Source organism: Sparus aurata, chromosome 13 (assembly GCF_900880675.1).
Source record: "Sparus aurata chromosome 13, fSpaAur1.1, whole genome shotgun sequence".
Taxonomy (NCBI): Eukaryota; Metazoa; Chordata; class Actinopteri; order Spariformes; family Sparidae; genus Sparus; species Sparus aurata.
The window spans coordinates 29,701,180-29,721,810 of NC_044199.1; the positions used below are offsets into that span (position 1 = coordinate 29,701,180).

Sequence of the window (20,631 nt, forward strand, 5' to 3'; positions counted from 1 at the left end):
GTTCGAAGACCCTGGACAGCACCTTCCCACGTGACAGCCATCGGGACTCGCTGTGAAACAGAACAGCTGTATGGTCGGAGCCCATTTCATTTCATAGTGCTGAAAATATCCGCGATTTGACCGGTCGTGTTTTGATGTAGTTGACTGTGGCAATGACGTCGGTCATTACATCGTTCAGCTCAGGACTCAGCTGTTTAGACGCCAGCGCCTCACGGTGTATCATGCAGTGTGTCCACTGCACATTTGGGGAGACGCGCTTGATGAGCGCTTGTAGCCCTCCACGTTTCCCAGCCATAGCCTGAGCCCCGTCTGTGCAGATGCCCACACAGTCCTCCCATTTCAGATTGGCCTCTTTCAAGTAAGTGTCAATGATTTTAAACAGTTCTTCTGCAGTGGCTCTGCCAAGAATTTTTTTGCAGAAAAGCAGTTCCTCCCTCAAATCATCTTCATCAATGAATCTGACGTACGTTATCAGTAAACCGTCTCTGTTACTGTCAGTTGCTTCATCCATCTGCAGCGCAAAGCGGGTGTCGCGCACCTTATCATTAAGCTGCTCCTCCATGTCCTTTGAAATATCATAAATGCGCCTGGCGATGGTATTGTCGGACAGAGGGATCGCCCTCAGCTTGCTGGCTGCTGTGTCATCAAGCATAGTTGAAACCATGTCCATAGCACAGGGAAGTATTAATTCTTCAGCTATTGTGTGCGGCTTTTTACATTGTGCCACTCGGTATGCAACTTTATACGAAGCGAGTTGGGCATTTGCGGCCACGGATGCAGCTTTAGTAAAGCGACACTGTTGAGCACGGCAGTTTATGAGTTTTTTTCTGAAAAAGTCAACTGACTTGTCTTTGTGCTCCGGGTGTATTGTCTCCAAGTGGCGCCTTAGCTTGTTTGGCTTCAAACTGTCACAGGCTAGTATTTTGAGACACACAACACACTGTGGTCTCTCTTCATTAGCCACCGTTGTACAGGTGAATCCAAAGGCGAGATATGTCTCGTCATATTTTCTTGTCTTTGCCTTGCCTTGTTTTGGGAGCACATCGGGTGACGGTTCATCATCTGCTTTACGTTTAGGTGGGAGCCCAGTCAAAAACTTGTCCATGTTTTGCTAGCAGTGTGCAAGCATGCTTCATTCATTTAGCCGAGTCGCAGTACCACGCCCCCCCGGCAATGGATCTGCGCCCCCCCTAGGGGGCGCGCCACCCACTTTGGGAACCACTGCACTAGTGATTGATTATTGCTGCTTTGACTTTTTTACTCAATGCTGTATTCATTTTATTTACTTATGTATTCATATTTTAAACATTATGAATATTTTAACAATCTAAATAATTCTTGAATAATTTGGTTAATTTTCTTTTTACTATTAGCATTTTAGTTCACTTAAATATCTTAGAATGATCTGGACATGTAAGAACTCCTTTAAGAACTATTAAGAACTTCTTAATTAGCCATCGTTTAATTTCCACTGTCCTAAGTTGAGGATGATGTGTGATAGTGCCTCTGTGTTTTTTCTATATGTGTGTTTGAGGACTCCACTACTGCAAACAAAATCTACCTCTGGGTACTAATGAAGTAACTTGCACTTGAACCTGCAGCAGGTTGCAGTCAGCACCTGCTGATGAAGCCCTGCTCTCCTCGCTACCTGCTTCCAGATGATTTCACATTTACATGGCTCCTGTTAGATCGTCCTTTTGTATGACTTCTAGTTCTTTCGTGTTCCTCTTTTGGAGATGTAACGTCTTTCATGTTCACTCTACACACAGTGTTCACCTGCACACCAACTACCAGTGTTTCCAGCTTCACCTGGGACTCTCTCCACCTTTACCTGCAAGACCCTTGTGAAGTCAATCCATGTGCCTGCCACCTGATATAATACTGTTAGTTTTTCAGTGCAACTGCTGGAGATCTATGGTGTGTGGAGGCTTTCACTACATGCTGCTGTGTCTGGTTTCTTAGTGGGAAAATACTACACAACTACCACATGAGGAAGAAGTTACTAACTGTAGAGGTATTTCATTGTGCTTCATGAAGCATTTGAACACAGCTGAGTGATGGAAACATTCATTTTAAAATGTTTTATTACTGTAAACAAAGGAGACCATCATGAGAAGATGACCTGAGCTGAGCTGGACACACATTTTACTTTTCTGTTCATCACACTTCAGTTTGAATTCCTTATTATCTAATGTCGTTGGATATTCGCTCTCATTCTTGCTCTTTAAACAAAGACAAGCAAAGCAAGAAAGGAGGGAAACACTGACACGTAGCAACATTGCCTTTGCAACAGGATGGTTTGCTGTAAATATAGTCTTTCATTTAAAAAACAAAATGCTATATGCACCTTCTTAATGTGTCATATTCGTTAGACGAAGGGTTTTGAACAAAGACTTTCATAGATGTTTCCGAAAAAAGTTACCTTGTAAAGACACTTTACAACTCTTCCAAAGATAAGTAGAGAACTCTTTTTCAGAAGGTAAAATTTTAATCATATCTGTTTCTACAGCATCACTAATTTTACGGAGTAATGAGAATTTCCAATATCGTCACAATAACAACATAGTATGCAGCACAGACGGCAGTATGTAAACTACTAAAGAAAACTAATGATACAAATCATGTTCATGAAGATGTAGCGCAACTTTATGTTATTTTCAAAATAAAAAAATGACTACTATTACTTACAATACATGCATAAATTTTATTATTTTGTAGTTTTTGACATAATTGAGCCCATTTATATGATAACAAAAGTCAACTTAAGTAGGACAACAACAGATTTTTAGTCAGACATTTTGTTTAACTAATATTTTCCACACACAGTGTAAAATGGAAATATTTTAGTAAATTTAAAATTTCCACAAACAACAGTTTAATCCCTTAATTTCAACATTTAATTGAGTTGACGAATAAACAAACAAACATAAAACTAAATAAAATCCAAGAAAAACATCACAGTCCCACCCACCATGTTTGACATCTTTAGTGCAGAGATCAGACATTCTTGGTTTTGGTTACATTATCATCATAACAGAGGCACATTATGCAGTACAGACAAAAGTATGTGGAAAACTAAAACGAAACATAAAATTACACAAAATAAGTTCATGAAGATTTGGTACAAATAAAATGACAGAAAAAACTTACAACTCGAAAATCCAAACAGATTAACACATTTTACACACCACATGTTTCTGATGTAAGTAAGTCTGACAAAAACAGATTTTTCATTTCACATCTTATGTAATATTCACCAAATGTTCAGTAAATGTAGCGTACAAGTCAAAGATGTTCTAATCACTCTGTAGGAAACAATCACAGTTTCACTGTAGTGATAAGAAAATAAAACCCCAATATAAAATCAGAGAAAAACATTACAGTCCCACCCACCATGTTTGATCAGTGCAGTGCAGACACACCTCAACATGTACAGCACCACAGATGAGTCTCTCTTTAATCTCCCGTCTACTTGAGCTCACACAACTCTGCTGTGGTACCAGTACCAAAAGGAAGCCAAAATCCAGCATAGAGAGGCTGAGTGAACGTGGTCTGGACTCTGTGGAGGAGAGTGATGGTTTCAGAGACGCTGTAGTAAGACAGAGTACCTGCACTATGATCCAGGTAAACTCCTACTGTGGAGGACTGAGGGCCTGAGATGGAAGTATTAATATTATTATGTCTCAATTTATAACCTCCACTGTTACATTCTAATGACCAGGATTTGTCATTATTTCCAAATCGACATTCAGTACGGGTCCCTGTTCTGCTAATGTTCTTGTATGCAACTGATATATAAACTGTTCCGCTCCACTTCACCTCCCAGTAACAACGTCCAGTCAGACCCTCTCTACTCAGGACCTGCCACCATTCAACAAATCTGTCTGTGTGAGCTGAATATACCTGGTCTACTGACATTAATGTTGCTTTTCTGTTCCTGTCACTTAATGACACACGTTTGTTTGCTGTGTTTGGATCCAGTGTGATTTCACAAGAATACTTCAGCAGTTCAGTTCTGGTTCTGGGCTCTGCTTGAGGCAGTAAAACATCCACTTCAGTCACTGCCAGTGAGATCTTTGTCCACTCCTCACTCAGGACAGCCTGAAGTTTATCTCTGGCCTCCGACACAGCTGCTGTCACACCCTCAAAAGAGGGCAGAAGATGTATATCAATGCTGGGTAAGTCTTTAGGTTCGCTCAGACGTGACAGAGAGAAGTAGTTGTTCATGAAATGGAGATGATCTTCAGTGTGTGAGAGCTTCTCCAGCTCAGTGTCTTTCCTCCTCAGCTCAGTGATCTCCTGCTGCAGCTCCTCCTCAAGATCTTTAGCTCGACTCACTTCAGTTTTCTGCTGTGATCTGATCTGCTGCTTCACTTCAGAGCTTCTCTTCTCAATGAGACGGATCAGCTGGGTGAATGTCTTCTCACTGTCCTCCACAGCTTTGTCAGCAGAGAGATTGACAGCCTCCACCCTCCGCTGAAGCACCTTGATGTCTTTCTCTCTGTCCTGGATTCTCTGTTGGATTTTCTGCTGACTCGCCCCGAGCTCCATCTGCCTCTCAGCCCTTTCTGCTGCAGCAGAGACTGTGTCATGGCCTTTATGATCATCCATGGAGCAGAGATAACAGATACACTGCTGATCAGTGCGGCAGAAAATCTTCATTACCTCGTCATGGTGAGAGCAGACGTTCTCCTGAAGCTTTAAGGTGGCTTCAACCAGCTTGTGTTTCTTTAATGCAGCCACACTGTAGTGAGGCTGGAGGTGTTGCTCACAGTAAGAGGCCATACACACCAGACAGGACTTGAAGGCTTTCAGCTTCTTCCCAGTGCAGTAATCACAGGCCACGTCTCCAGGTCCAGCATAGGAATGATCAGGTGAAGCAGCTTGAAGTTGTACTTTCTTCAGTTCCTCCACTAACTCTGCTAACATGGTGTTTTTCACCAGGACAGGCCTCGGTGTGAAGCTCTGCCTGCACTGAGGGCAGCTGTGTGCTTCCTTGTCATTCTCCGTGTCCCAGCAGTCTTTAATACAGCTCATGCAGTAGCTGTGCCCACAGGGAATAGTCACCGGATCCTTCAGAAGATCCAGACAGATTGAACAGCTCAGTTTCTCTAGATCCAGCTGAATCACTTGCTGCGCCATTTCTCCTCCAGACGACAGCGAATGTCAGTAAGTTTCACTCTCTGATTCCAGATAAAAGCTGAGCTCATTTCCTTGATGTTTACTCACTGGTCTGTAGTGTATGAGCCTATCAGCTGTTACAGTTCATCACATGGTGTTTAGACCCACCTTTACCCGGGCAGATCTATGAAAAGGGAGGGAACTATAAATGTCTGAGCAGAATGGACTTTGAGAGTTTCTCAGGACAGGAGCTGAGCCTGGACAATAAAAGTATTATAAATAAAGTTGGGCTGGGGTTATAAACTTTGCTATCTGGTGTTGTAATAGGGTAGACCTGTATCAGTAATAGATTTGGTGCATTTTGTGTGACACTAGTGGTGGATTTTGTGGCGCATGTGTGGGTGTGGCTTTATAGAGTGAGTGTGTGTGTGTGTGTGCAGTGATTTCATGGTGATAGGCTAACCTGAAACAGGTGTGCTGAGCATGACTGCAGTCAGCTTATCTACCCCCACACACAGTCTCCTCGAGTCTCCCTCTGCTCTTCTCTGTGACAGGTACCTGTGTGCATGTGTTCTGAGGCCTCTCTCTACCTAGGAAACTGTAAGTTGAATGTCTTATCTTGTGTTGAGTCTCCCTCTGCTCTTCTCTGTGACAGTGTGTGGTGTGTGACATGGGCTGGAGTAGTCTTAGGACGGTGGGTTGACTGGAAGCAACTGTAACAGCTGAGCAGCAGCAGCATCTTGCAGCCACACAGTGGAGTGCAGCAGTCATCAGCAGCACAGCATGCGGCGTCAGCAGCAGTAGCACAGCCACACCGAGCCAGGGCATCAGTCGACCAGCCGGATCCAGCCTGATGACAGTGAAGCCCGGCCACTCGCCAAGCCACACAGAACCCACACCTTCAGCTATCCCTCTCTAGTATCTTTTTAATTAATTTCCCCCGGACTCAATTTAGCCTTTTAGGTATTTATGGATGTGAATAATGAAGGACTCATTTAAATTATACCTCTGTCTTGTTGTTGTCTTGCCCACTATCCACTGGCTGGTCAATTGCACGAACCAAAGAACACTTCAGAGTGTAAATGCAACCACCTGCATATAAATACCAGTAAAATAAAGGAGATGGTGATCAACTAAAACATTCAGGGTTTGGACCAGGGGCGTTGCCAGACACTTTTTTTAAACATGCGCCCCCCTGTAAAATTCCAGATGAAATTTCACATCGAGTCTATTTTTCATCGCGGACAGTTTATGATCACAGATCATGATGGTTTGGACATAGAGATAGGTGCAAAATACAAATACCTGTTTAGACCCACCTGTACACTGGCAGATCCATGAAAGGGGAGGGAACTACCAATGTCAGAGCTGAATGTGCTATGAGAGTTTCTCAGAGCAGGAGGAGCTGAGCCTGGCCAGTCAGTAACGTCTGGGTGGGGTAAAAAAGTTGTGCTTGATCCAGGAAGAGGAGGGATGAGAGGGCTGCATTGTGTATCAGCCCTCAGATCAGTGCACCTCTCAGATAACTATATAATCAACCCATGTTCCCAAAGGAACCTGATTTACTATGGAATTTAGATTTGTGCCAAAAGAAACAAACAGAACTTCTTAAATGTCAAACAAAAACGGGAATTTGAGAGAACATAAAACTCATTTCAAAAATAAACCTTAGAACTTGCAATCAAATAATTTGTCAAATAGTGTAAAATATTGGTCTTTTACTCTTCTAATAATGCATTATTTTGTTTACGGTTCCCTCTGCTGGTCTCTCCCCGCTCAGACTTTTGCGCTGACTCTCAGCTTTGCGGTCTCTCTGCAGCTCTTTCTCGTTTGCGCTCTCTGACTTTTTGTTTGCGGTTCTGGCACAAACCTCTCAGGTGGGCGGGCCTTTTCAGCAGAGCGTCACCATTGGCTAGGTAGATTTTGACTGACACAGCTCAGAACCTATGTGTAGATAGCTAGCGCGCTAAACGACCCCGGCTTTAAAACGGAGAGAAGAAAAGATGACGACGACAATAAAGACCAACACTAACAAGCCACAACAAGAGAAGATATTGTTTTTCATTGTCGTTGTCGTCCTCGTCATCTTCTTCTTCTCTCCGTTTTAAAGCCAGGGTCATTTAGCGCGCTAGCTATCTACACATAGGTTCTGAGTTGTGTCAGTCAACATCTAATTAGCCAATGGGGATGCCCTGCTGAAAAGGCCCGCCCACCCGAGAGGTTTGTGCCAAAACTGTAAACAAAAAGTCAGGGAGCGCAAACGAGAAAGAGCTGCAGAGAGACCGCAAAGCTGAGAGTCAGCGCAAAGGTCTGAGCGGAGAGAGACCAGCAGAGAGAACCGTAAACAACATAATGCATTATTAGAGGAGTAAAAGACCAATATTTTACACTATTTGACAAATTATTTGATTGCAAGTTCTAAGTTTTATTTTTGAAATGAGTTTTATGTTCTCTCAAATTCCTGTTTTTTGTTTGACATTTAAGAAGTTTTGTTTGTTTCTTTTGGCACAAATCTAATTCCATAATTTACAGAGTATATCAGGCGTGTTCGTTTCTTTGAGATTTGAGAATAAACAGACTATAAGAGAAGACGGACTACGACATACTGTTAACTATTTATTAAGAATTGTATAATTAAGGAAAAGCAATAGCTTGGTCAACCAAGGATCTTTTCTGTTTGAAAAATCGCAGGCAGCAGAGTAGGGTACACTAATCTCACGATACGATACAATACACGATATTCAGCTCACGATATGATATATATCACGATATTCAGCCAACAATACGATTTGATACGATTCGATACACTTACATCATTTTCTGAAAGATTTTAAAAGGGACAGTGTGATTTTGGTGACATCTTGTGAGTGAATACGCCAATACAACCATTGAATTAATTGTAGGGCTGGGTATCACCAGGTTCCTCGCGACACAATACCATCACAATATTTTGCCCTCGATAACAATAATATCACGATACAGCGATTCTGCAATAATCGAAATATTGCAAGAAATTTCATCCACGATACATCACGATATCTGTGTCACTGAAGAAATTCAGAATTTATTGACTGCACTGAATCCATTTCACAGGAATTACAAAACATTGTCAATCAATTTCACATGAATGACAGCCAAGTAAACAAAGAGTATATTGCACAGTGTCTCTTCTTAACACACACACTGACTACAACTATCATTAAATATCTATATGTGTGGGTTTCAGAGCTACTTAAACCATTTTTTAAATTTTATTTGGTTGTAGACCTATGTTTGAATAAAGATAAAGCTGTCCTCCGAAGAGGGGTGGTGATGGTGGGCCAAAAAAAAAAAATAATTATTATTTATTTATTTTTTTTACATTTTTAAATATCAATATTTGGCACCAGTGTATCGATAACGTACCTCAAGACGAAATATCGTGATATATCGTAGTATTGATATTTTGGCACACACCTACAGCAGAGCCCTAAGCAGCAAAGCTGTTAACTGCAACCAATCGCCCAGAAAAGATGCACAATTTCAGTTTACAATGCATTATATGGCTTCAGTTGAAACAAATGTGAATTGTCATTGGTCGAACAAATAGATAAGATGAATAGCTTTAATTGACCCAGTAGGTAAATAGGTGGGGAGGACTGTGGTTTAGACTTTAGCCCTCCCATTGGAGGTGTGCAAACTGGTCCCAGTTTCTTGGCACATGAAACCTGATCTCCTGGTGACATCACCCTGTTGGAGGAAAAAGAAAGGAAAAAAAAGAGAGAGAGAGAGAAAGTCCTTGTCCTGTCTTCCAGCATGTCTGCCCTTGTTTTATTGTTATGGCTACCTCCCTATCTCTGGCCTTGAGGCCTCTGCAGTGAATGTGTGACATGTAAATGAATGTAGTGAATGTGTTCTCTCGCATACCCTGGCTTTGGCATTGTAATTGAGTCATGGTGTGGCAGACCTCACATTCCAATGGGCGATGACTGATGTGCAGGTTTTATGGGCACACACTATTTGGGAAAAACAGGGTCACAGGGCCAGATACTAAGTGGTCAACAGAACAGACAATACTCTGGGGGGTCATAATGAAAATGTATGAATCCTAAATGTAATCATCTTACAACAGGGTTGTATAACAAAATGCTTGCTGAATTCTCTTCATGCTCTTCACTAAAAAAACAATCTGTAAATGGATGAATAAAAAATAAAACACAACAATAAACAATTTCTTGTAGTTGAGAGCAGAGGATGAGTTGAGGAGTCTCCCAGCCTGAGGAAAGAAGCTGCTCTGTAGTCTGGAGGTGAAGCAGACTAGTAACTTCTAAATGTTTGTTGTGAAAAGATGAAACTTTTTTTGTCCATAGTCTAACTGGGTTTATTGTCACGATTGGTCAGATTCTGTGGTGGATATTTTGTGCTTTGTGTTTGTTTCATTTTCTGTTGTGCTTGCAGCGGTGCATTGAGGGAACTTCCGTCATTCTTGTCAGCAGCAGTTAAACAAAGTGGGCAGTGAGGTAACATCAGTCAATCCAATCGCTCTAACAGCTGGGTTCAGAAAGGGGATTGGAGAAATAGAAATGTCAAAAATATTACGAGATGGCAGTCTGATAGTAGGGGAGAGGAGAGGAACCAGGGGAGTGATAACTGGAATCCCTGTTGGAGAAAATCTGGAGGAGCTCAGGAAAGTGTTGAAAGGAGATACAGTCACATAAATTAGACGGCTCCAGGCCTCTAGAAATGTGGAAAAAGTTGGTGGCGAATCTGTTCTACTACAGTTCAAAGATGAGGTGCTTCCCGGGAAAATTATGGTCAGATATATGAATTTTAGCATAAGAGAATATGTTCCTCTTCCACTAAGATGCTATAGATGTCAGTGATATGGTCATACTGCTAATGTATGCAAAGGAAAGCAGATATACGAAAGATGTGGAGGAGAACATGCATATGGACAGCTTGGCAGTGAGGATGCAGTTCAGTGCTGTAATTGTGGAGGGAAACACACAGCAGCATAAGGCGGACGTGTTGTCAGAAAGCAGGCAGTTGAAATTCAATTAACATAATCAGAGCGAAAAGTGACATATGCAGAGGCTGTGTAGATATGTGACAATGAAAGAAGACAAGAACGCTTTAATGCAGGCACATGAGGAAAATATAGGAATGCCAATGAACAGATTAGTGCTGTTCTTAGCCTACATCAACAACTGTTCAGAGCAAGCAAAAACCAAGACAGAGAAAATCAAAATAAGCAGCTTAATTCCTTGACATGAAAGATTTATCATGGGAAAATATACATGCTGACCTTAACCACGGAGAAGGGACCTCAGAGGCAGCTTCACAAATCGTAACATAATGTTGATACTACAATGGAACGCCAGGAGTCTGATAGCAAACGGACAGGAATTTAAAGAAGATATTGATAAGCTAGACAGCATAATGCATTCAGGAAACATGGCTCTGGATTTCATTATTAAGGGACATACATTTATATGCAAATATAGGAATGGTAATGGAGGAGGGGGTGCAATATTTATTAAAGAAGGTATAAATTATACAGGGTTCGTACGGGTGCTTGAAATCCTTGAAAGTACTTGAATTTCAATGTTGTGTTTTCAAGGTCTGAAAAGTGCTTGGATTTTAGTTTAAGTGCTTGAAAGTGCTTGACATTAAAATCTGTGTCTTTTACAAAATTGGGATCAGACTGGATAATCAATTTCTGAAGTTTTTGCTATTATAGAATATAATTTTAGATGTTTACAGCATAATACAATGTACATAATTGTGATAAAAAGTGAAGAAAAAAATCACAAGTATATATATTCCTTTAGATACGTATTTTACCCCAGCAGTAAGGTGCTGGAAAATCTTAAAAATTACCCTTAAAAGTGCTTGAAAAGTGCTTGAATTTGACCTTGAAAAATGTGTACGAACCCTGATTATAGTGTTAGGAGTCCATGGTAGGACAAGTGTGGTTATTAGAAATGAATGATTATGAATAATAATTATTCAAATTAAATCAATAAAAAATTATAAAATTATGATTGAGTCAGTAAAACGGGGCACCACCCTGGAATCAGGGACAATAACCAGACCAAAATAGTCTCAAAGAAGGGCACCAATAAACAATTTCTTGTAGTTAAGAGCAGAGGATGAGTTCAGGAGTCTTCCAGCCTGAGGAAAGAAGCTGCTCTGTAGTCTGGAGGTGAAGCAGACTATTAACACCTGTGCTTCTAAATGTTTGTTGTGAAAAGATGAAACTTTTTTGGCTTTTTTTGAACGTATTCTACTCTAATTGGGTTTATGTACTGAAGCACCGTGTCTATCATGGCCTTTATGATCATTCATGGAGCAGTAATAACAGATACAGTGCTAAGAAGGGATAAGGGACCGAGGGATGATGAAGAAAATTGATAACCTAAAACAAACTCATTAACATGATTAATTTATTGATATTCTGGTCATCTATAGCTGTAAATTGTTGACACGAGTCACAGGAACACGATAGTTTAAATGAAGTTTTATAACTAGGTTTCAGGAACAAAGACCACGCCAAGACGCCCGGCGTTCGACCGACACTCCTTCCTCCAGCCGCTCCGGGCGAAGCCTCCGCGACCCAGCCTCACCTTGCCGTCTCGCCGATCGTCCCGCGGCTCCAAACATTTCAGAGCGGACGGTCGTTCGCCTTAAGCGCGCCCTCACAGAACAGAAAATAACCTTCCACCGCACCGACAACAAGGCGAAGCTGTTCCAACTCTGTTGTTCAGAACTCCACGGCCACTTCCGGGTTCATAACCTCGTGCCCACCGCAGCACCGATGACGTCATCACGCACCCAGCTCAACCTCCCTCAACAGCCCTCCCAGAGGGCCAGGTCGTACCAAACCCAGAGCCTGCATTTCTCGCTCCTAACTCATCTTCTTCCTTACCTCACACTTTACAAAGAACCTGAGCACACGCATCCCTCCATCCCAGCATCCTTTCTTCTTCTCTTTTTCCTAACTTGCCTGTCCCTCCTGTTTCGGCTACAATACCCATTCATATTGCCTCAGCCGCACAGAGCGTGCCTACAACAACAGCCCATGGCAACATTGTCAGCCAAAACCCTTACTTTCCTCCTGTCTCCTATCGTAGCTATTCTCTCTTTCCTAACTTTCCTGTCCCACCTCCTCCGGCTACCACCGCCCCCCACATTCCAACTTCAACCGCTTCAGCCACACAGAGCGCGCCCACTACAACGGCTCTCGGCGGCACCACCAGCCAAAACCCCTACTTTCCTCCCGTCTCTTCTTTTCCCCCTCCCCCCCCAACCCTACCCCTACCTTCCCCATCACCCATATGTAACTCATGTTCCTTGTCCTCCAACTAACCCACCTGCTTTTTTCACAGCTCCCCCCACAACTGGATCCTGGATTTTCCCCACCTATCCCCCCACTCACAATAACTTCAATCTAGCCACAGCACTACCTCCAGCACGCCCAGTCACTTCCTCTCACCCATCTCCCATGTCAGCCACTCTCCACCAACAGATTCTCGCGGGTAACTACGTCGACCTCGCCCACTTAATACATCCATCAACTTGCAACCCTCATATACCCAGAGAACTACAAACTGCACTCGGTCCAATCGAGCTTAAGCAACCCCTGTCCACCCGCTCCAAAGAACTCACCGCCGTAGAATTCACCCTCTCTTTCTCCCTGTACCGCAACATCATCTGCTCATCTTTCCCCGCACGCAGGCAAGAGCTGGACGACTACATGTCTCTGGTCCTCGACCTGGCCTTGCAGTTCGGAGGCAATGGTTTCTATACATACCACATTCTGTTCACTTCCCAAGCTGCCGGCCGCCCTCAACCATGGAACTTACTGGGGTACGCTGGACACAGAGCTCTATTGCCGCGTCTTTTCGGCCCGTGCTTTGCTTAATTGCGACCTGTGCGGCGCCCCATCACATCCCACCACAACTTGCACCCTCACCGCTTCTCTACCCCCTACCTCCTTCCATACTAACCACAAGCTGGCCGTTTTCCACAACATGCCCCCAACAGCCCCTCCTCCATCCATCACCCCTAAACCAGTCAACATTCAACTGAACGTTCTCGGCCCTCTCCCTAAAGGAGTTGACCAAAGAGCCAGACCAGTCCTATATCAGGGCGGGAGGATGGTCTGTAACAACTTCAACGACCTCGGTTGCAAAGTTTCAAGCTGCCGCTTCCTCCACACCTGCTCCTTCTGTGGCGGAGCCCACGCCAGATCCACCTGTCCACATAACCCCACCAAACATGGCCTGTGTAAGTATGTGAACACACCCATCAACATCCACGCTCTCACTGATGCTTTAAAATGTCACCCCGACCGCAAGTTTGTTAATTACCTCATCCAAGGATTCAGAAACGGATTTCACCCAGGTCTACTAGTCACACCAGATTCCTCCTACACATGCCACAACCTACAGTCCATCACCTCCCAGCCCGACATAGTTGACAAACTCTTGGACCAAGAAATCAAAGACAGATTCCTGATCGGTCCATTCCCCGATCCACCATTCAGTCCATTCAGAATCAGTCCAATCGGCATCGCCACCAGGAAATATTCAGGAAAAAAGAGACTCATCATAGACCTCTCATCCCCCCACAGCTCCCCAGTCCCAAGCATCAACAGCCTAATCCCTAGCCCGGACTTTTCCATGCACTACGCAACAATAGATCACGCCATCTTCCTCATCAGTACAGCCGGCCAAGGAGCTTGGTTGGCTAAAGCAGACATCACCAGCGCATTCAAAGTCATTCCCATCCACCCAGACTTCTGGCATCTCTTCGCCACCTCAACTACGCAATCCGCATCATCCCCCAAGGTCGATCCTTCCTGTCACACCTGCTTTCCATAGCCTCCTCCGTCCCATCACTCCACGACAACGTCACACTGGACAACTCATGCAAAATAGAGCTCAAACTATGGCACCAGTTCCTCTCATCTTGGAACAGCATCTCCTTCTTTTATGACACACACATCACTTCACCAGAAGACATCCAACTATCCACAGACGCAGCTCCTTCCGTCGGCTTCGGCGGCTACTTCAGCGGCAAGTGGTTTTCAGCCAAATGGCCCCCCGAATTCTCATCGCTCTCTCCTTCCTCCGCCATCTACGAAATGTACCCAGTCATCATGGCAGCTACTCTTTGGGGCCACAAATGGTCAAAGAAAATCATCACCATCCACTCCGATAACACCGCCGTCATAGACATCATCAACAAGGGACGTTCACACTGCCTAGACATCATGCAGTTTGTCAGGAAACTCACCCTAGTCTCGGCACAACACCAATTTATCATCCGAGCAGCTCACATCTGGGTTGCAGAAATTCAGACAACTGGCGCCAGCCTCCGACGCTCTCCCGACTCCAGTCCCACCGTTTTCTGCCACCATCTGCGATTGACTCCTGAGTTGCAAAACCTGGTTTCCATTTCCCAAGACGCTATTCTGAACAGCGTCGCTCCCCGTACACTTTCATCGTACATGACCGGATGGAATTGCTTCAAAACCTTCCACGCCTCACATAATCTTCCGTTTCCTTTGCTCAACGTCTTGACACTGTCGAGCTTCATCTCATTCGCCCATTCCATCCTGAAGATTAAATCAACTACTATCCACGCCTACATAATCGGCATCAACTTCTTCACCAGACTAACCTCCGTGGCACCATGCCAAGCCACTTCCCATACTCACATAACCATGTTAATAAAAGGTCTCCGCAAGACAGAAGTCATACTCCACCGAAACGTTCGCCCCTAACCTCAGATCTCCTCATCCGATGCATCAGAACCCTCCGCTCAGGCTATTCATCCCCGCACGTCGACCAGGTCCTGGAATCCATGTTCCTATTAGCATTCTTTGGCTTTCTGCGCTGCTCCGAATTCACAGCTTCTACCTCTAAATACAACCCATCTTGCCACGCATCCATTTCAGACATTTCCACTCCGTCCACCGACACCCTTATTTACCACCTTAAATGCAGCAAGACCAACCAGTCCGGTCCACTTCAACCCATCTACCTCTTTTGCCTAGACTCTTACATCAGTCCCTTCGGACCTTTACAAGAATACACCAACTCTAGGCTAGCCAGCAGAGCCTCCCCCCCGGATCATCTGTTCGTCACGGAAACAGGATAAGTAGCCACACGTCAATGGTTCCACCGTCACCTCTGCCAAGTCCTGTCTCAATCAGGAATATCCCCAGATCAGTACTCAGGTCACTCCTTCCACATCCGAGCCGCCTCCTCCGCCTCCAAGCAGGGGATCCCCGACCACATCATCAAATCCCTCGGCTGATGGTCTTCCCCCGCTTACTACACATACATCCGCAATGACATAAATGAAACGAAGAGATCAGAGACTGCTCCCCCACTCAGCGTCTCCCCACCCACTCCGTTCCTCCCATTCCTCTCGCCGAATTCCCCCCTCCATCCTCTCATCCCACCAGCTTCTCTCCCTTCCTATCAACCCTCACCTGTCCTTCCTAAACCCCCCCATCCCTCAACCCTCGACCCCTTCCTCCATCCCTCGAACCCTACCCCATCATCCCTTCATCCTTCCATCCCCTCCATCCCTCGACCCTTTCCCTCCCAGTATCCAACATATGTCATGAAAGGGAAACACTCGCAAAAATGCAACCTGGGGTCTTTTTGTGAGAGTCAAACGTTCATTTAAAAGTGCGATTATGAAGAAAGCGCCACTTTTAAGGTCACTGTTAGAGCTGCAATGATTCGCCGACGTTGTTGACAAAAATCGATAATATAAATTTGTCGCCAGACGTGTTTTTCCAACGGAGTGAGGCATCTCACTTCGTTACAATCTCTGCTGAGAGTCGCACCCGCGTCTCTGCCAAGCGGTAACGTATACAGAAATGGCGGCGTCCTACACAGCAGCTGCGCGTACCAAAACTTATAAAGTTTGGGAGCATTTTAGCCTGGATACGGCGAATAAAAAGATTACTTGCAAGGTTTGCAAAGCAGACCTTGCGTATCACAGCAGCTACTCGGTGATGCACCAACATTTAAAGAGCAAGCACGTCGGACAGTTGAACGAAACGGAGTCTGACTCGCCTCGGTAAGATTCAAGTAACAATCAAGCCAATACGTTTTGTTTTTGATGTACATTGTACATTTTATAAGCGTATTTTCGCTTTAAAAGAGAGCTTTAACGTTATGCCTGACTGTGCCTGACAAAAGTATTTTAAATTAAATGCATGCAGTCCGAAGAAGAGAGCAAACCATGGACCCCTTTCTGCAAAAGAAGCAGACGTGCACCCCGCAACAGGCGACTGCCCTCACTGAGTCAGTAGTGCAGATGCTGATCTATGTTATGAGGCCGCTCTTTATTTTCAGCTGTGTATCTACAAACGTCAGTCGTTAAAACCGTTAGATTTCAGACTGTTGAGAATTGTAAAGTTCTTCTGCAACAGACTGTGCAGTTGACCACTGAATGTAGTACTTCACAAAATGCACTTAATATTTGTTTTGTTTACTGTACATTTGCCTGTCCTTAAAAAATGGACAGAGGTTTATTTATTTATGGATTTATGTCTATACTGACCGAGCACTGTGCCTAATTGGTTTTAGATGGGACATTTTTTAAAAACTTTTTGTATGAACCGGCCTATCAGCGGCAAAGTTGAATAAAAGATGCATTTTTCATTGAAGTACCCATCTTTCTTGTGTTTTTTATCATTTGCCACATAATTAAAGCAACCTCATGCTAAATTTAAGAAAAATTTAATAATTATCCGATTAGTCGACTAATCGTTTCAATAGTCGGTGACTAGTCGACTATTAAAATAGTCGTTAGTTGCAGCCCTAGTTACTGTATTTTCATTTTCAGGTCAAAATCATTTTCAATGGAGTGCTCGGGGCATTTCTATGATAACATCAGAATCGCTAATTTTAAAACACTAAGAAGGCTCGACACAACATGAAACTTTGCTCGTAGTATCACCAGGGTCTCTACACAGAGGCGGTCCTGGCTAGATTTACGCCCTGGGCGAACCATCCCTTGGGGCCCCCCCCCAAGAAAAAAAGACTTACCCCCAAACCCCGCCACCAACACAACAATATATTATATTATTTTATTATATAATCTTAAATACAAAAAGGTAACAAGAACAGAGAAAAAACAAGATAAATAAATGAAATATATATGAAATACAGTATATAAACACTAATGTAAATTGCACAAATCCTATGTACTATGTACAACACCAGTTTTGTACATAGAGAAACATCAGATAATTAACATGATATGAATTTAGTGCTTAGACTGTAGCAGATTTTTCAACCTGTGTTTTTCACCCTGTTTACAACTGGCATTAACATTAACAACAGGTGTGAAGTGCAATCTAAAACTTGACTTGTCTAGCCTTCTTTGATGCAAAATCATCAATTACATCATCATACGAAATCTGTTGTGCAACTGTATGATTGATGCTGATGATGGCAAGTCCAGAGAGACGCTCCTGTGACATCGTGGACCTCAAGTACGTTTTAATAAGCTTCAACTTGGAAAAACTCCTCTCTGCTTCAGCTACTGTCACTGAAAGGGTCAAACCAATTCTGAGTGCAGTCCACAAATTGGGGTAGATTTCTGCGAGCTTTTTCTCATGGATGAAAGTCAGCAGCTCAAGCAGAGTCATGGATTTTGATGGGAGGTCAGGAAAGTCCTTCAACTCCTGCACAAGCTCTCTGCCATCCACGTCTGAGTGTCCCTTAAAGTGCAGTGTAGTTTGCAGGGTCTCACATTCTTTTTGCAGCTCTTTGTCTGGGAGGTTTCTGAAATTAGAGAGCACTCCAAACTTCTCTCTCACATTCTGCAGTGTGGAAAATCTTTCCTGAACAGCTGAAGCTGCAGCATCAACACCAACATTGAAAAATGTGACCTCCAGCTTCTTCAGAGCATCACAAGGCTCATCAAATGCCTCATAGGAGAAGTGACGCTTTGTGGACCTCAGTCTCTTCTGTTGCAGAACAGCCTCAACATTCATTTCTTCACAAATATCCTTGGCTGACATCTGTGCTGTCACAAAGCCTGTTGCCCTGTAGCTTTGAAGATCTTTTGTCAATCCTGTTGAGAAGACTGACTGCTACATCAACTTGCATGCTGGGAGACTGCATCAACTTGCTCACATGGTGTGTCTGGCTCAAGATGTCGTACCACACCACTGTACAGATGCTGAAGCGGTAGGATCCCACCTCCTCCGACAAGGACTGGGCCTCAACCTTAATGATGGGGTCTTTAGTGTGATCTCTCACCTCAATCAGTGCCTCTCTCACAGCAGCTGCCTGATATCTCAGGGGCTCAACACTCTTCACTTTACTTTCCCACCTTGTGTCAGTCCACATCTTCAAAGTGATGCCCACATGTTTTTTCAGTATGGCCCATCTCTGAGTGGAGGCTGAAAACAGGGTGAAAAGCTTGTGTAAGATGCCAAAATCATTCATGGCATCAGTGGAAGCCTTAGAAGCATCGGCCACAACCAAATTCAGGGTATGAGCCCCACATGGCACAAAAAGAGCTCTTGGATTCATTTGTAGAAGCCTGGCTTGAACAGCCTTGTTTTTCCCCTTCATGTTTGCCCCATTGTCTTAAGCCTGTCCTCTGCAGTCCTCAAAAGGAACTTTGAGCTCCTCTAGTCTCTTTATAATCAGAGATGCCAAATGCAGACCTGTTGATTCCTCAGCTTCCAAAAAAACATTAAATGTTCCTTTATGCAGGGCTTTTCCTCGGTCAGTGACACCACACATATTACAACTGACAGCTGTTCGGTGTGGCTGATGTCTGGTGTGCAATCAAGAATAACTGAGAAATATTTTGCCTGCTTGATGTCACTCACCATTTCAAAAATGCTCTTGCTGCTCATCAAATTAACCAGTTCGTTCTGTATGCTGTGACTGAGGTAGCTGGGGTGACCAGAGGTACTTTTTGGACCCGGTTAAGTTGCTCTTTCATTACTGGGTCAAATTGTGCCATCAGTTCAACCTCTTTGAGGAAATTGCCATTAGATGGCGTGAACAATGTTTCTGTACTCACCATTAGTGCCAGATTTCTCACTGCCAGAGACTGCACAATCGCAGTCAAACGGGTCAACACTGCTCTCCATCTCATCTTCTCAGCCTCTAGAAGTGCCATCTCCTGGTTATCAATTGTTTCCCCCTTTTTTATCCTGACTGCCAGTTCTTTCCATACTTTCATGGAGTTGAGGTGTTCTGGACTGTTGTCGTGAGAGGTGAGCAAAGAACTTGCATGTTTCCAGTCTGTCAGGCCTGAGCTTGTTAAGTTAATTGTCCTCTTAGAAAAGAGTTTGCAGCAGAAGCAGAAAAGGCTGTTGTTTTTCTCTGAATAGACTAACCAGCTTCTGGGAATCTTTTCACCATTAACCAATGTCTTCTTGAAATACAGGTGATGGCAACTTCTTCCATCCATCCTGGGGAAAACAAAGTCAGCAGGTACCTCACTTGGTCCTCTGCAAACCAGCTGTGTCCGAATTCTGTCAGTCAGAACTGAAGGCCAATTAGCAGGGTCAGTAGACAGAGGCTCATCCTCAGGCACAGGATTTGGTGGGATTTCTGGTTGGCCAGGGCAAGTTAGTCTGGTCGAGAAGACAGTCTCTTTTGTTTATTATTTTGTGTCACATGAGCTGTGAACAATAAATTAGAACTTTTCTGGTTGCAAAACATCATTCTCTGCTTCATTTATATTGTGCCCCTGGCCCCCTAGCGTGGGGCAAAACATAAATTGGGGGCTCGTCCGGGATAGCGTGGGGGAGGTAAGTCTGTTTGTACTGTTGGTTGGCAGTTTTTCTATATGTGTGGAAGCATAGGATGACGTTTTACATGGATGGGTTTACACAGGCTCCTACTCTTGAGAAGTTGGACAGATGTACTAAAGAGGATTTGTTGGTGATTGCTGCTTTCTTTGATGTTGCCGTTCCTATGAATGCCCTTAAGTCAGAGGTAAAAAAAGTGTTGTCAGAGAGGCTGGTGGAGAGTGGTATAGTCGCAGTGGAGACGCAGCCGCAGTCAGATGGTGCTTCTGAGGGTTTAGACGGGGAGGTGGGAGCGGAGGCTCCTGAGGCCCCACAAGCCCTCAGCGACCCGGTGGAGGAAGGGGTGGCGGCTCCTGTCTCCACTCCGGGTCTGCACCTGGATCACAGTGTGGATCCCATGGCTCTACTTCAGGCTGGGGTGGAGACGGAGGATCTGAGGATTGCCCTCCGCCTCAGAGAGATGGAGCTCCAAACGAAAACCCGCGAGGTTGAGCTGATGCATCTCCGCATCAGGGCAATGGAGCTGGACCGCCCGTCTCGCCCACCCGCGTCATCTCCTGTGAGTATGCCTTTCCCTCACGGTTCTCCTGGTCACTTTGATGTAAGCAGACAAATTGCCTTAGTCCCATCCTTTCGTGAGAGTGAAGTTGATTCTTACTTTAATGCTTTAGAACGCATAGCAGCGACCTTAAAATGGCCCAAAGATCTTTGGAGTCTGC

At 44.2% G+C, this 20,631-nt stretch overlaps 1 protein-coding gene across 1 annotated transcript; it reads right to left on the reverse strand.

Annotated features, from left to right (window-relative positions):
* Window positions 1–2,874: 2,874 nt before the first annotated feature.
* LOC115593629 (tripartite motif-containing protein 16-like) lies at window positions 2,875–5,142 on the reverse strand. The gene has a single exon (XM_030437213.1). It carries the CDS (start codon window positions 5,140–5,142, stop codon window positions 3,469–3,471), a length of 1,674 nt encoding a protein of 557 aa, XP_030293073.1. The 3' UTR covers window positions 2,875–3,468.
* Window positions 5,143–20,631: the final 15,489 nt, after the last annotated feature.